Raw genomic sequence first — 17,661 nt, forward strand, 5'->3', positions numbered from 1 at the left:
TGACTTCACTAAACACTCAAGGACTCCCCAGGGCTTACGTCTAATGCAATCTATTTCTCCCCCAACTAGAAAACACTCGACGAAATAGAGAAAAAAAAATCATTGTATCTTCTGTCATGAGTCTCGAGTCAAACCACTTTATGGCTTTCACTCGATCAAGGGGGAATAATTTGTTATACCTCTAGAGATAGTCTCAGAGGTCACCTTATTACTGTCAAGGTCTAATGAATACTATGCACAAACAAGACTTAGATAAGATCTCTAGCAGGCTCATGTGATACATTAGAGTAAAATCCAAAGCCTATCCGTCAAATCTTCCTAGCCTACCAATCTACGAATAATCACTAAAATCCTACGACTAACATGAACATTAACAATCACTATAAATACTACAATCGAGATTGAAAAAGGCGATAAACCGCACGAAACCGATCAACCCCTCTTTCTTCTTCATTATGACCCTTTTTCTCCCTTCTTCAAACACCAGCATATGGTTGTTCTTTCATTAATCGTAATTTTTTACACAAACCTGTAAGAAATAATCGCTCACGAACAATGAGCTCATCTTGTTTCCATCAGCAATGTTTATTTATTTTATTAAAAATAATAAAAATCAAAAATCAAACTATACATCAACATTGAATTGAATATGTTCATTGGCATCTAACAAAGTCAACTATTTATAAACTCGTTGATGATGTGTAAAAGTAGATTGCAACTCTTATCCGTGGACCTCTGAATCAATAAAATCAACTTATTTTCGAAACGCATTGAACTAAAATCTCGGCTACTTGAAACTTGAAGCTCACATCCAAGAAAAGCACCCCAAATTATTTTCCATGCTCACCGGCCACCTCTCTCCATCTAAAAACAAATCACATATGTCTTGTATGCGAAGCTTCGAAGTCATCGTCCAACAAATTCAATAATTCGTTTATTATTTCATAACGTAATAATTTTATATTGATTAATATTTATGTATTTATTTTAATTATTATATTATAGAAATGAGACACATCCAAAATTTGAAGTTCTTGTGAAAAAAATCGTTAGTTTTGTTATCTTCACCATGTACCGTGTCAATGGCTTCCACTTAATGCTCAAGCAGTAGCGGTTGGGTCAGGTATACGTCCAAAGCCACTGGCCACCCTCCTCCACTCGCCAGACCCCAATTGTCCGAGAGAAATGTCCAGACCCTAATTTTTATTATTTTAAAATTTTGAGTTCAGATCGGATTAAAACATTTTAATGAGTTGGATCAAATTTGAATTTAAGATAAAATTTCAATCAAATTAATAAATATAATATTATAATTATCTTTTATATTTTTAGAAATAATTATAATAATATTTATTATTTTTCAATTATATCTTTATTTTACCTAATAATAGAACAAATTATATATAGGTTGAGCCAGATTGGTTAAGTGCAGTTTTATCCTAAAATATTGGATCAAATTTTGTATCTAGTAGAACTTTCCCAAACTCCGAATCAAGTTGGCTACAAGTTAATTAGTTGATTTTCCGGATCAAATTTGAATAAACAAAAAAAAAAATCGAACTTATTCAAGCCATACCCGTCCCTAATTTCAAGCCTCGGAAAGGGAAGGGGTAGAAATTTCTTAATACCTTTGAATTTACCAACTCCAATCACACCAAGGTCTTTGTTGGCATTTGACAAGTAGAACTTTCTATGAAACACACTCTTGATTTCTTCTTTTTAACCACACTTAAACAAATATAATACTACATATTTTAACTACAGTTCTATGAAAGGGATCATTGACCCTAATATTCGTTTGTATTTCTATACGCGACCCAAAAGTATCTAACCATCATAAGAAGCTACCTTTTCTACATGTAAAAAATATACTTTTTGTATATGTATGGAAAAAAATAATTGAAAGGTTTTTGCATCGCACTTGAATCGCCCGTTAGATCCTGGTATTTCCATGATCATCATCCTCAACAATGCAATAACCAATAGCTATTTGGACATTAAAGATTAAAAAATGGCTAATCTTCACCGTGGTCGTGGAGATCAAGCGAGTACACCACATCTTCCCTACACCATCCAGCGCGTAACAACACCACCGACAAAACCCGCAACGAGGAGGTCGCATTTTTCTCTTTGTTCTCGCTGTGATCACAGCCGTCCATCATCATCATCTCCCTCACCTCCTCCTCCCTCCACCCTCCATCTCGCAGTCTCCAAAACACTTGCTCCAAACATCCGCCCAATCCGAAGTCGTCCTTACTCCACCACCCCGTAGTCACCCCACGCACCACCACCCTCCTCCCTCTCTCTGCTACTTCGGTCCAAAACTCAATCCTCCGAGCAGAAGTCGCCGCCCAAGCCGGCACCTTGTTGTTCACAGCATTGCTTTTCCTCCTCATGAAAGGCATGGAAACCCCACGTCTTCTAAAAAATTCAACGTCCTGAAAAAACCTAGTAACATCAAAGCTCAAGATTCTAACTTCCTCCCCATCAACGCAAAAAACAGGGTTTCCCGCCACGTTGGGTGTAGAAGGGATATAACAGTTTCGATAAATGGGAACTAAAAGAGGTGCCGTCGTAAACAATTTTTTAACCAAAGCCAGAGCATCATTGGGATTCGAAGGTTTAGGCCCCCATGAGTCGGACCAAAAGTTGCGCAGCTTAATATTCTTGGAAAGAGACAGCAAAGGAAGGTTGAGGAGAATGTTGAGCTGCTGAGGGGATGAAGATCGCCAGTTCGGGAAAGAAGGGTCTACGGGGAGGCCTTCTCGGAGTATAGAACGAAGGTCGGGAGGGAAAGTGAAATGGAAAGCGGATTCGATGGAGGAGAATTCTTGGTCGGTTAAACCGGGGAGGATGGGGATATCGAGGGATTGGAGACGGTGGATAAGGGCTTTGGAATATGCCGCAAAAGAGAAACAAACGAGGTTTGATCTTTGTGGAGGTTCGAGCAGAGTGTTTGGGGGTTGAATTTGGGTTCTGGTTGCTGTTGCCGCCATTGAAATTCACCTCCTTTGATGATTTGGGAGGAGGAAGCTTTGATCGTTGACAATGTTGTTGCTTCTTCTGATATATAAAATGTTTAATATGAGAGCCTGCAGTGTATTACTCTTTGCATCTGCTTCCATGTTTTTTACTTCAAAAATAGAATTGGATTTGCAAGTTTGGAATAGTGGGACATTTCTCCAAAGCATACTATTTTTATCACCTCCACCCATCAATAATATCTAAAATAACGTATTCAAACGCTACTTTGCTTATCCTCCGATTCCGATACACAAGGTTTCAATCACAATACAACTTTTCTATATTATTACATTTTATTTATTAATTAATCACCTCGCGTTATTTGATTTATTCATTAAATTTATACTTGCGATAATTTTTTAATATTTTTAACATTATAAAGCTTATTAAAATATCCTAGGATAGAAATTATTTATACTAGATTTATAGACATTCATTCTGTGAGTGAGATTATGTTAGTTCAATTGAGCAATTTTATATTTTTGTTTCACCTTTATAGGAAAAGTTTCTGGTTTTAATTTTCTATAAAAATACACTTTCAACAAAATTTTAAAACTATATAATAGATTCTAATAAAATAACAAATTAAAAGAAGGGTAAACTATATATCTGATCACTTAACTATTTATTCCTTTTACTTTTTCCACTAATCTTTCAATTTTGTCAATCACACCACCCAACTATTTAATTTATTCAATCAAACCACTAGCGGTTAATATTTGACGGAAATGCTGACATGACAATTAGAAAACTGATATATTTATACATTTAGTCCTTAATAATTATATATTCTAACAATTTGATCCTTATTTAAATTTAATTTAATAAATTATCATTCAATCAGGATAAATTGTTAATTACAAAAAAATAATCGTGATTTATCTTTTATTTTTTTAATAATTTTTGTTTAAAATTTTTAAATTATTTTTATATTCTTGATTTAAATAATCATGATTTTTTCTTTTATTTTTTAATAATTTCAGTTTAAAATTTTAAATTTTTTTATATTCTCGATTTAAAATAATTGTGATTTATCTTTTATTTTTTAATAATTTTGGTTTAAAATTTTTAAATTATATTTTTTATAATCAACAATTTATTAAAAATTTCTTTTTACTTCTACTTTCTTTTACTATTAACAAGCTTTGAAAAAAGATAAATAAAATTTGTTGTAAACCTAAACCACTAGGTAACTTCGGTGCAGTGGTTTGGGGGGGGGGGCAATTCCCTTTAGGTGCAAGTTTATGTTTTTTATTTTCAATCCAATCGGGTGATGACATGTGTCATCTTCTGATTGAATAAAAATATTTAATTAAATAAATAAAAATAAATAAATAAAATCCACCAATCATATATTGACACGTGTCACTAACGACAAGTGTCATTAACGACACGTGTCATAATCTTATACTGACACAAGTTAGATCCTGATTGAATGATTAATTTATTAAATTGAAATTAGGACCAAATTGAGAGAATATATAAATATTAAGGACTAAATGTATAAATATATCAATTCTTTTAACTGTCACGTCAATATTTTCGTCAAATATTAATGGTTAGTGATTTGATTGAACAAATTAAATAATTAGGTGGTGTGATTAACAAAATTAAAAGATCGATAATAAAAATAAAAGGGCTAAATAATTAAGTGGTCAATGGTATAATTTACCCTTAAAAGAATTATGTTTTCTACGTTTGTTTAAGAGACAAGATGAAGAGGTTGGACGGATAGAATCCGAAATTTAAAGAACCATATTTTTTTTAAAAGGAAACTTAGGTTTTGATTGATTTGGTTTCTAAAGTATTTTTATTTAAAAAATAAAAAAATATTTGATAAATAAAAAATGTTTTCAATAAAAAATAAAAAAAATATGTTGCTTACCTATTTTTTATAAAATAAATAAAAAAAATTTGCATTCAAATGGATTCTAACAATGGTCACACATTTAATATTTAAAAAATATTAAAATAATATTTTTATGTTTAGATAAATTTGAACTTTAGTAAATTCATTGATTTAATAATATTTGTTTTAAAATTATAAAATATTTTTAGTGAAGACATTTTTTAACTAAATATGTTTTCTCCCATACTTTTCATTTTTTAGGAAAACAAAAACGAAAGCCACCTTTGATTTTCAAAACCTATCATTTAGAGAAGTGCTTTTTTAAAGAGAAATGGAAGCTTTTTTTTATTAATTTTTTTAATAAAATGATATTTTAAAAAATTAAAGGAGATAGATTTTGACTAGAGTTTGGAGTTTTCTATAGTACGTGAAAACTTTTTTTTATACGAATAAAGTATATTTAGTACTAAAATAATCTTAGATTTTGTTACATTTAATAATATGAATGAGAATTTTTTTTATATAAATGATACTTATGGGTGGAGTTAGGGTGAATAAATTTGTTTTGATTAAAAAATATTTTTTTAGTTTTGATTTATTCACATTTCTTTAGCTATTTCAATAAATTTAATTTTTTAGATTAAAATTTGACTTTAAGTCATTTTTTACTAAACTGATATAAGTACAATATAATATGTGTTCAAAAATAATTTTTCAACCATTTGACTAAATGAATACTCACGTCTTTGGTATTCTTGGTGTTTGAACTTGAAACCTCAATAAATAACAACAATTCATTTACCATTAAAGTCATTCTGTTCATGCTTAAGTCAAATTTGAAACTAAAACGACGACGTTTCAAGTTTTTTTTTTTTGACAAAATTTAATATGTGCTCCTCAATTATTATAAAATACATGTGTAACTTTATTTTGTATTTTATTCAGTTTATTCATCTAATTATAACTATTTTACAAATTATTTAATCTTGTCAATTCTTTAACTCCTTAATACTCTAATCAATATTTTTTCATCAAATTTATTCTTTAAAAATATCATTATAAATATAATATATATTTTAGATGTTATTTATTAAATAACATTACATATTTATCCATATGAAAAAATATAAAAATATATATTGTATATGGCTAGACAAAATCATTTAAATTGCTATCAATCAATATTCAATGTCATAATTTTATAAATAATTACATTTAAATTTTTAAAAATTAAAATAAATATATTTAATTCAACTCGATTCAAATTTTATAAATTTAACTCGAAAAAAATCAAATAAAATGAATGATAAAATGATACTAACTTAAAATTTTCACTTAACTTGTCTGAATCCAACATTTACCCCTAAATAAAATTGTAAAGAACATATATATAAACTTATCAGATAAACAAGTATTCGACTCAACACTCGCCCTTAAAATTTTTAATTTCAACTGTATCAGATTTTTTCTCCATCTCTTATGGTTCACACAAGAAAAAAATGATAAAAGCATACTAACTTGAACAAAAAAAATCTTTTAATACAAAATTATTAACATCCTACCTTGTAAGGTACTAACTATGGGTGTTTAAAAATATCTAATCCTATAGATCTAACATGTCGACCCGGTTAAAAATTACGACTATTTATTTTGAAAATATCTGATTTTCTAGGTCGGGTACATGACCCGCTAAATTTTTTGGGTTTTCGAGTCGGCCTGATTCACTAAATCTTACTTAACTGGGTACACTCCAATCCGGTAGCCAATTTATTTTTTATTTTATTTTATATTTATTTTTATTTATAATTTTCAAATTATTTCACTCTAACCTTCAAAATTCCTTGTTTCTTAAATTTTACTACCATAACATTCTAAATTCTTAATTTCTTAAATTATTTCATATTAACATTCTAAGTCATTTTTTAAAATGTTTATTTTAACTTCGAAACATTTGAAATTTAATTATATTTTAATTTTAATTTTTAATAAAATTTCTTTTAATTATGTAATTTGGAATTTTTAAACTTTATGTGTGAATTATATATTATAGATCTTTAAATTTTAGAATTTTAGAATTTTTTTTATATAATTTTTTAAATAATATAATTTAAAAAATTATTAACCGAGTACATGTGGCCCGAAAATATGGGTACCTGACTTACAGGTATTCGGATGTAATGGATCGAGACATGGACTGACATTTTGGTACTCAAAAATTTCGGGTACTCGGTTTTGATCCGCCGTAGAATTAACGTAGGCTCAACTAAATTTATAGTAATCTTCTCTCTTGAACTTTGCTATAGTGATCTAAAACATCATCCATGATGACGATGATAATGAAGAAGAAGAAGAGAAGTTAAAACAATTGTGGAAAAAACAACATACAAATAAAATTACACCGAATGATTGAATATTGATTAAGAAAAATAAGAAGAGAATCAAGATAACGATAGCATGTGATTAGTTTTGCGACAATCAAATGGAAACCAGCTTATTTACGATAGCTACTTAAAAGCCATAAGAAAAATTCGACCGTTTTTCCAATCAAATAAGCAAGTAATTTGACTATGTTTCCCATAAATGACACAAATTTATTCTTCATCACCTAAACCAAATTTAAAATCCCCACCATCCCATAAACAAAGACCAGAAATGGTCCAACCACAACATGACACGGCACACTTTCGGTTCATAATTCAACATTTGTGAAAGTGATGCAATTTAATAATATTGTTGGCAAAATCAGTTTAAAGAAAAAGGGTTCACGTTTATATTCAACATGATTCCTGTTATACCATTTTATTAAACAATTAATTTTAAAAACAATTATGAATTTATTTGAAAAATTGACGATTTTGAATTAATTTGGATGAGATTAAAGGGAGTTGTCATCTACCTTTGAACGAGGTAGGTCAAATACCTAAAAACGTTTTTTAAAACAATTTTAAGAAAAATCATTTTTTAAAACAAAAATTGGTTTGCGTTTACCAAAAATCCGTTTTAATGGGTCCGGGAGTCGGTTACGCGTGGGAAAGAATAAACACCTCCACAACACCCAAAATTTGATACTTAATCGCTTACACGTTGTTGTAATAGTGCAAATTATGAATCGAATATAAAGTTAAATTAAGATCCATGCACTGAACATTGATTAATTTAATTCGAATTATTTATTTCGAATTATTTATTAGGGAAAATCCTTTAATTCGAAAAGAAATATTGAGATTTGTTCATCCTTCGACGGGAAGGATATATCTCCTATTTCTTGACTAAAAATGATATTCCCTCCTCGAAAAACATAAATTGAATATAAATTGAATATCGACAATTTGCATAAAATAAAATAATTTTCTATTTAGCAAAATAAAAATGAATTATTTAGCAAAATAAAATTGATTTACTTCAAGTTCAAATTTTGTTCGAAAATCATATCGGATTGCAATACTTCGATCAAGTGATACTTTCCATGCCCATTCCAAAAATGTAGTTCTTGAAAAATATTCGAGCGAGTGACATTTAACAAACTATTAAATAAAATAGCATTTAATTAAAAGTTAAAAAATGTACCTAACTTTACTACATAAAACATGTAAATATCCATACACATAAACATATACATATAAATATTTAAAATGACATAACATACATAATAATGTTTATAACAAAAATACATACACTGATCTTAAAGTGTGTAATGTGCAATAAATAAATAAAATAGATATCAACCAACAAAAAAAACAAGGGGTAGACAAGTAATAATCCATTTATTTTTTTTAGACTAACCAGTGGTTAATTTACAATTTACTAAGATATATAGGGACTAAGAACAATTATAAACCGAAATCAAACATTAGATAAGAGGACTAACATGAAATGTGTGATAAATGTGCTGGCATGATTAAGAAATTATAAAAATGAAGAATGAGGTCTAAATCGAAACTTAACAAACATTAAGGAATTAATCATGTAATTAAACAAAAAGAAGCTAGACGATGATTAAAATGAACGTTTTACAAATTAGTTATCCAAATAAAAAATATTAATAAAGCAATTAAATAAAACAAACTGGGGACTAAATCACAACCTTATCAAAAGTTTAAGCCCAAAACAAGAACAAATAGATTTCATTCAATGACCATATTGAACATTACATAAATAATGAGCTCGAAATAACAAGAATCAAAGCTTTACTAGTTACTAAAATGAAAAGTTACAAAACAATAAGGGCACTGAGTAAAGTTTACCCTCGCAATAAATTATCCTGTTGCCCCTCCGCGAAACGGTGTCATTTTGCCCATCGTATAAATGGTTAACCTTAAAACCTAACCGATCATTCTCCTCCCATTTATCACATTTAGCCTGTCTCTTCTCTTAAGATAGAAGAAAACTCTCTCAAACCCTTAGTCTCCTCATTACCCTACGGCAATCGAAAGCTATAAAAACCCAAAACCGATCAAAAGACACCATACACCATGAAACTGGTGACCTAAACAACTCCACATGCCATCACTCCAACCCTAAAAGAAAACCCTACAACCCCTAAAGAAGAAACAAAGTTTTTCCTCCGCTTTTGGCCATGAACCGACCCTTCAACTAAAGCCCAACAACTCAAAGCTCCGGCGAGGGTTCAGGAAGATAAACTCTCTCGTTCTATTCCCTCCTCTGTGTTTGTTTTTTTTTTTTACTCGAATTCCTTCTTTCTATTTTAACCCCTCTAGTTTTTTTCACAAATTCCCCTCCCGAATCATTCCTTATCTTGCTTCCTCTCTCTTTTTTACTCTCCCTCGCTCTGATCTTCCTCTCACTCTCTCTAATCTTCCACCTCCCCGAAAACCTTTTTGAATGTTATATCTTAGGTGACTTGTGGAAGGCTTGTTGTCTGATCATATAGGATATCATTATCCTATCTCCTTTGATTGATAGAGTATGATCTGATATGGATTATTTTCATTATTTTATGGGGTTGTTTGACATTGATTTGTTTTTTCCTGACAGATGGATTTATTGTGTCACTATTGATGATGATGACGGGATTTATCAACTTCGATGGTGGCAGTTGCGAGGGTGAAGTTCGGCTTGAGCGGTGGTCGGTTGAGATTATTAGGGTGAAAACCCTAATCCTTGAGTGATATAGACAATTTGATGGGTCTAGATCCAACGGCTGGAGGTAGGAGGCGGCGCTGAAGTAGAGAAGAAACCCTAGTGGTTTTGGGTTGTCAGGTTGGGCTTAGACGGGTTGAGTTTCGGGTTGTATCATTGGGCTTCGGGTCTGGGTTCTAGTTGGATTCTGGATTGGGCCTAAGTGGGCTTCAGGTTGTATTTGGGTTCTTATAAATTGGGCCTTTGGGTGGACTGGTTGTAACTTAGGCCTGTAAAAATGTAATAATATTAAAATAATGATAATAATAATAATTTTAATTTGAAATCCAAAAAAATGGGTGTCTACAGCTGCCCCTCTTTGCACATTCTTTTGTTAATAAGAATAGGGTAAAGATGATAAGACAATGAGTTTTTTTCTAGCTCACTCTTTTATTTTGAGACTTGATATTAAAGACGACGTTGCTCATCCGCGATGAAGAGTTTTGGTCATTTTTAGGTAAATTTGGAGATAGCATGGTTCCTACGCGATGAGGAAGTCTTGCTATCTAAGGTTGACGCGACTCCTACGTGATGAGGAGATCTGGTCGGTGGATGACACAATTCCTATGTGATAAAAATGTATGGCCATCTTTAGGGATAAATGGATATAACACGGTTCCTACGTGATGAGGAAGTCTGGCTATCTACGGGCGATGTGGCTCCTATGTGATAAGGAGATCTGGTCGATGGATGACACGATTCCTACGTGATGAGAACGGCTGGCCATCTTTAGGGATAATGGAGATAACACGATTTCTACGTGATGAGGAAGTCTGGCTATCTAAGGGTGGCGCAACTTCTCGTTATGAGGAGATCTGGTCGGTGGATGACACTATTCCTACGTGATGAGGACATCTTGGCCATCTTTAGGGATAATTTATTTCAATAGAAAATGTTTCAAGAGAGACAAAACTTGTTTCAAGGGAAACAATCTCAAATGCTCTATGTTTTAAGAGAAATAGTCTCAAGCGAGACAAAACTTGTTTCAAGAGAAACAATCTCAAAGTTTTTATATTTCAAGTGAAACAATTTCCAAATTTTGTATTTTGAGGAAAAATTGTCTCAAGGGAGACGAATTTGTTTTGAAAAAAACAATCTCAAGTGAGATTAATTTTGTTTCAAGTAAAACAACTTTGAAATTTATGTTCCGAGAGAAACTGTCTCAAGTGAGACGAAATTTGCTTTGAGTAAAAGCAATATCAAATGTTAATATCTTAAGGAATATTGTCTCAAGTGAGACAAATTTTATTTTGATAAAAACACTCTCAAGTGATATCAACTTTGTTTCAAGTGAAACAAATTCGAAATTTTCACCTCAATGGAAAAATGTCTCAAGCGAGACGAAATTTTTTTTAGAGAGATATTGTCTCAAGAGAGACAAAATTTGTTTTTAGAGAAAATTGTCTCAAGCGAGACAAAATTTGTTTTTAAGAAAAATTGTCTCTAGCGAGACAACACTTTGTTTCGAGAGAAATAATCTCGAAGGTGACAGACAGTCTTCTTATTCCTGCATGTTAAGGAAATGCCTTCAGAAGATCTAATCGTTCATTTCAGGATGTGGAATTTGTAGATGACATTGTTTCTTCAGGTTAGAGGCATCTGGTCATTTCCGAACTTTTATTTCCTGAAAGATCAATAAATGATGCATTTATGAATGACTATCCTAAATGTTATGATGAATACCAAGGTGATGTTTATTTTATGTGTTTAATTTGATGAATTTTTGAATTTGTCCTCATGAGAGGGGAAAAATATATTTAATAAAGATAATATTTCAAATTTTTAAAATTATCTTCATGAGAGGGAAAATCAAAGTCTTTATTGCACATGATGATAAATGTTTGATACACGGATGTAAATTTCATGTAACATGTATGTATGTGTTGATGTATGTTTTCTTGACCAATGGTGGAACTGATTGTATGGGTAATCTTCATCCTTTGTTTGCACCAGTGTGATTCATGGAAAATCTAGACTTGTGGAAATTTCTTCTTGCCCCAACAAATTTTGCCCCTGATGAATTTGGCTTTCTTTGTCTGGACTTGTATAGAAATTCAGTAGAGCTTCCCTTATGATACCATCATCTTCACTGTCAGATGGTTTTGAAAAGAGAATCTATCATTCCAAACTTCAGAGATTGTGTATGCACAGCCGTCCTGTATCGAGAAATCAAAGACCATTGTCTGGAGCTAACAACCATAGCAATTGATGAAATATCATACTACTCAGGAGAGCCAGGAGACACATCCATGCCAAGGATGATGGTTAGAACTTTAAAAACAACTGGATTTGAAGATGATTGCTCAATTGCTGGCATCGAATTCAGCCCTCCAAGCTTTGCATTGATTTTTTTATAAGCAAATTTGTAAGGTACTGATCATTGACCATGGTTGGAGCCATACACTATGTGACTCTGCCAAGCTTGACAAGACTCATAAAGATTAGAATTTTCCTATCAGGTAAAACACAAAGGAGGAACTGTGGAGCTCCAGAGAGTTTAGATGTCCTCAAACATTTGACAACTTATTCATCATTTCATGTGGCTGTCGTCTAGATTTTCAACCAAGAAAACTCTTTGCATGGTGTTCAGGGCTTTTATATAGCATTGCAATGACACCAAAGAACAAAGCTCAGTAGGGATATAAGTGGAACATTTTGGCTTGCCAGAAATCATCAGAACAATGCAACTTGTATGTTGTGATAATGAACAAAATAGTCATATATAGTGAGCTCCACTGTTTCTGCTTCACTGCCTTCAATCATCACATCTTTTTAACTCATTGATGTCTGTTCAATTCAATGATATTGTACTTCTGGATGATATGAGGCTCCAAAAATGCCCCAACATTAATCATTTCTTGCTGATTCTAAGCATGAGCTTTGTGTCACGTGTCAATACCCAGATCCACTCTAGAGAGATTGTCTTCTTTGAAAATGTTTTTCTTATTCGTTTATTTCCAAATTTTTGAAAAATGCTAATTAAAATAATTTTGAAAAATTTTTAATCAAAGATTTTGAAAAAATATTGCCCCTTTCTAGATTTCACATTTGAAACAAATCATAAATCAAGAGTTCATTGGATATCAAAGAATTAATTACACTTTTAATCATTCAATAAATTATAGCTATTTGACAAGTGTCAAGATCGATGCTATCTTTGAGGTATGGTTATGTAAGGAAAGAATAAGGTGTCTCAGGATGTTGTCTCTAGTCAAAGGTTTGGTATTCTTGTTTCTTTGATGTTCACTAATATGATGGAATAGCTTCTATGCTCATCTACTAGAATTATTCTCTGGTTCTCAGCTCTCCTGATCACATTCGGGTTGTGCGATGCCTTATCAAGGGATTTGTGATATCACATTCTATACAACAATTACACAGTCTTTATATTCGAACTATTTTTTCAAGTTTTCAACTCAAATCCTCCTTTGGTTTCAAAACGTTATTCAAAATTTATGTCTTGAACCCCTTTGTTATTGTTTTCTCTATCATGCATTAAAGATTTTAGAAAACCTTTTGTAAATAAAGATTAATCCTAATGGGCGGGATGAGATCTGAAGATAGTCTCTTCTATTTAGAAATCCATGTATGATTAGAAGGGACTTTTTAGGCACGTAATGTAGGCTATGGTTCATGGTTATAAAAGAAAGGGATAAAAGGACCAAACAAGTGTTTAAGGGTAATTGAACCAAGGATCAATTTGTTATGTTGTGTTCAATCTTGTCTTGTTTGATTTGAATCTTCTCGTAGGTGTCCTTTATTTTCTCAGGATGTTCTATGATCTTCTGGTGAACTGATTCTGGAATGATTGTACTTGATCAATCTTATGGTTTGAAGCTTGATGTGTCATTTGACTCGAGGGACTCTTTGCATGTGTTTCTTGTCTTCTTTTTTCTCTTTTTTTCTTTTTGCTTATTTTCTTTTTGCTTCTTTATTTCTTTGCTTTTTTTTCTCTTTACTTTGATTTGATATTTGCACTTTTCATTTGGTTCACTTTTGGTATCTTATCTAGATTGATGTATTTACTCATGAAATCAGATTTCCTTCACCCTGCCCTACAGTGTGGAGGGTGATCATTGGTTAGGGTTGAATCAGAAGAAAATATAATTCAGGATCAAATTGGGACACAAGGGATATATATTTTCTCCTTTTGTGAAGGGATAATGAAAGAAAGTCGTTCATCATTTCATACATGGAAGTCCTTGTAGAAGAGGTATCCCCAGGGGAATAGATTTTCAGGATTAATTTTATTCACATGAAAACAAAGTAATTAATGCATGATATAATTATTTTTTGAATTAATTTCCTTTTTTCTGCTTTTTGCTTCTGACATGTCTCAATTGTTCAGGCTCATCGTCAAGAAGTTGATTCGAGATGCTCCATCTTATGTCTTCTTATAGAAAGGTTCATGTTCAAGTGAACATCTTGTACTCAATGCCTTCAGGTTTTATTGATAGTAAAAAATGTCAGTTTTGCGTCTAAAAAGATGATGATGTGACCTTATTTGCTCAACAAAAGGTAAGGGTATGATTTTTTGTGTCTTAAAAAAATAAAGGCAAAGTTTCAAAGTCTCAAAGAAAGGTAATGCCAAAATTTGGTCATTTGGTAGTGACCATGAATTATTTTGGGTAAAGAATCGAGGGGTTTATGTTTTTGGTTTTGGATGGGACAAAAAAAGGTATAATTTTGCCATATGTAAAAACTCTATAATTATTGAAGAACTAAAAGAATATGTAATTCATTCGATATTCGAAGAACTACAAGATTAAAACTCGTTCAATTATTCAACCTTAGAAGGTAGCATAAATTCAATCATTAAAATATTTAAAAATATTTAAGCAAATATTAAAGACATAACAAAAACGAGTTCAAACAAAACAATGCTCTCAATGCAATTGCAAAAAAGCTTCCTGGTATATGTCAAGATCCCTTATTGATTAGCATCAGAATGTCCCATTATCCATTGAACGTTCATGCCCTGAATCAATCAAATTTTGGATCTTGCACTTCAGTGCCTTACATTTCTCACTGGGATGCCCTGAACTTCCTATGTGATAATTGCATATAGCATCAACATCGTAGCCTTCAGGATATGGGGACACTTTTGGCTTGGATTGAATGAGAGTCATCAGATTTTTCTCAACCAGCATTGGAAGTAATTCATCATAGGTCACTAAAATTGGATCAATTTGACTCTTTTCTTGGATCATCCTATAAGGCTCAGCTCTACTACCGGCTGAATAGGCTCCCACCATGCTGATTTCAGCTTCTTCTTTTTACTTGTTCAAATCTTGCTTCTATTCTTAATGTGGTGTCATGTGATTATGACCACTTCATCGAATCCTCCATGAATTAATCCCCATGTGTACATGAATGATACATGTGAAAATGTTTAAATAAATGCAGTGCATAATGTTAATATGTAAGTGCAGATGCAAAAAATGTTGATCTCAACGATGAATATTGTAGAACAATTTTCACCAAAGATAAATGCCTTCACATTACAAGATAGTCCATTTTACAGACATGCTTTCGTTTAGACACTGAGTCTAAAATGTGTCGATATTTCTTCTTGAAACTTCGTCCTTGAAAATAATGCCCCTCAAGTGCTCTATAACCTAACTCTATTAATGCCCCGTGCAGTGTTGAAGTCACACGTCACTCCTTGGTAATTAGCGATGGAAAGATCGTAGATAAGACTCTACTACAGGATTACTCCTCAAATCAATGGATCATTTTTCCAGTCTCGAATTTTGCACGATCTTCGAGCAAGTCTCCTTCTTCTACTCTCTGAATTTCTTTAAGCCCTCAGTGCATGTCTGTGTACACGACTACTTGATTGAAAACTTTAATCTCTTCTTGTGAAAATTTTCTCTTAAATATCCCCTAGCGGATCAACACTTTTGCATTATGTTATGTTACTGAAATACAATGCAAAAAGGATGAAAAATGACAAAAACAAAAGAAAAGAAATAAGTTAGTACGGGCAAGATAATCAATAAAATTAAAAGATTCTATTTAAAGATAAATAGAACACTTACCCAATCATGATATCTACACAAGCATGCTTTTATTAGATAGCAATCCTACCCAGACAAGCTTTCTACTCAAAATGATTTATTTTCAAGAAAGTAATCCTAACCACATCGTATCTAGTTCGCATACTTTTATTCAAAAAAATTTAAAGTAAAAGGTCAATGTTTAGAAACACTCCTCCTTTGTGTACACTTATTTTGGGTACCTGTCAAAACGATTTTTTCCTTAAGAAGCGAGATTTCGAAAACCACCTCATTTTTAATTATCCCTTTACGATTGACTTTTAATTAAAAAACAATGTGATTTAAAAAACGTCGTTTCAAAAATTAGGAAATTCCTTTATGATAAAAAACATATGGTTCGAAGAGTCACCACCAATATTTGATTAGGGTGTGATTGGGCACCAAAAAAACATTTTTGTTATTTTAAATAAAAATTAATTTTAATTAAAACAACAAATGGAGGTCTGCATTACCATAAAATGAGTTCATGAGTCGGTTACGCGTGGGGAAGAATTAGCACCCCCACAGTGCCCTAAATCGATACCTAGTCGATTAATTAATGTATTTGCAATGAAATTTACAAATTCGAATTTAATTTGACTTTTGATCCCATAAAACAACAGAACGAATTTTACAATATTCAAAGACACCAAAATAGATTAAATTAAAATTACCTAGCCTTTAGAAAGATAAAGAATATTCGATTATTTAAAAATATCGAGACCGGATCTTAAATGAGTTATAACAACCTTTTCTCGATAAATTTAAATAGCCTAATATTTCTTTTTCTCTCATTACCAAATTTTAAAGTGATGAATAATTTTTAGGTGTCAATAATGAGATAAATTTTTAATTTAAAATCGTTGAAAATGACTCTCTAGTGAGTTAAGAAAAGCTATTCAAACAATTTTTAAATTAAAAGGATATTACCCTTAATTCAATTATGCAATTTGGTCAAGTTATGCATGTGAGGATAACATACAATTAAAACCCTATACTAATTAATAAAATGATACAAAGAAAAACAAAACAAATGTAAACATAGAAAATAATATATTAAATTAAAAAAAACCGATAAAAGTTATGGTTCAATAAAAAAAACGTATATTCTAATGACTTGAAACAAATGCTAATATCCATGTGGTTAATTCGTTTAAAAAATATAAATGAAAACAAAATTTAAAACCATTAATATATATATATATATATATATATACACGTAACAAATTAATTAATATCAATTATGAAAAATATGCTTAATATAAATATAATTTAATAATACCTATATGGAATCTACTTAATCGAATACCAAACTTTGCACACTAAATACAGGTATATGTAGATTATCGTGAAAATATAAAACTTTTTACATAATGACTAAAATAAATAAGCAAATAAATCTAAGGCTAAAACCATAAATTAAAAAAATCAAGTCATAAAACATAACTCATTACATTTCATACACTAAAATCAAAATAAACCCAATACCACAAGTAGGACTAAAATGTAAAATATCAGATTTATATGAACAAAACACAAAACAATCAATAAATGGAATAAGGATACGAGGGGCTAAAGTGAAATTAGAACAGGGACCAGAATATTATAACT

General features: G+C 31.1%; 1 protein-coding gene across 1 annotated transcript; it reads right to left on the reverse strand.

The window, feature by feature from the left end:
• Positions 1–2,015: 2,015 nt before the first annotated feature.
• On the reverse strand, positions 2,016–2,996 carry LOC120195592. The gene has a single exon (XM_039197569.1). The coding sequence runs from the start codon at positions 2,994–2,996 to the stop codon at positions 2,016–2,018; it is 981 nt and encodes a 326-aa protein (XP_039053500.1).
• Positions 2,997–17,661: the final 14,665 nt, after the last annotated feature.

Source organism: Hibiscus syriacus, unplaced genomic scaffold, assembly GCF_006381635.1.
Source record: "Hibiscus syriacus cultivar Baekdansim isolate YM2019G1 unplaced genomic scaffold, ASM638163v2 tig00117016_pilon, whole genome shotgun sequence".
Classification (NCBI taxonomy): Eukaryota; Viridiplantae; Streptophyta; class Magnoliopsida; order Malvales; family Malvaceae; genus Hibiscus; species Hibiscus syriacus.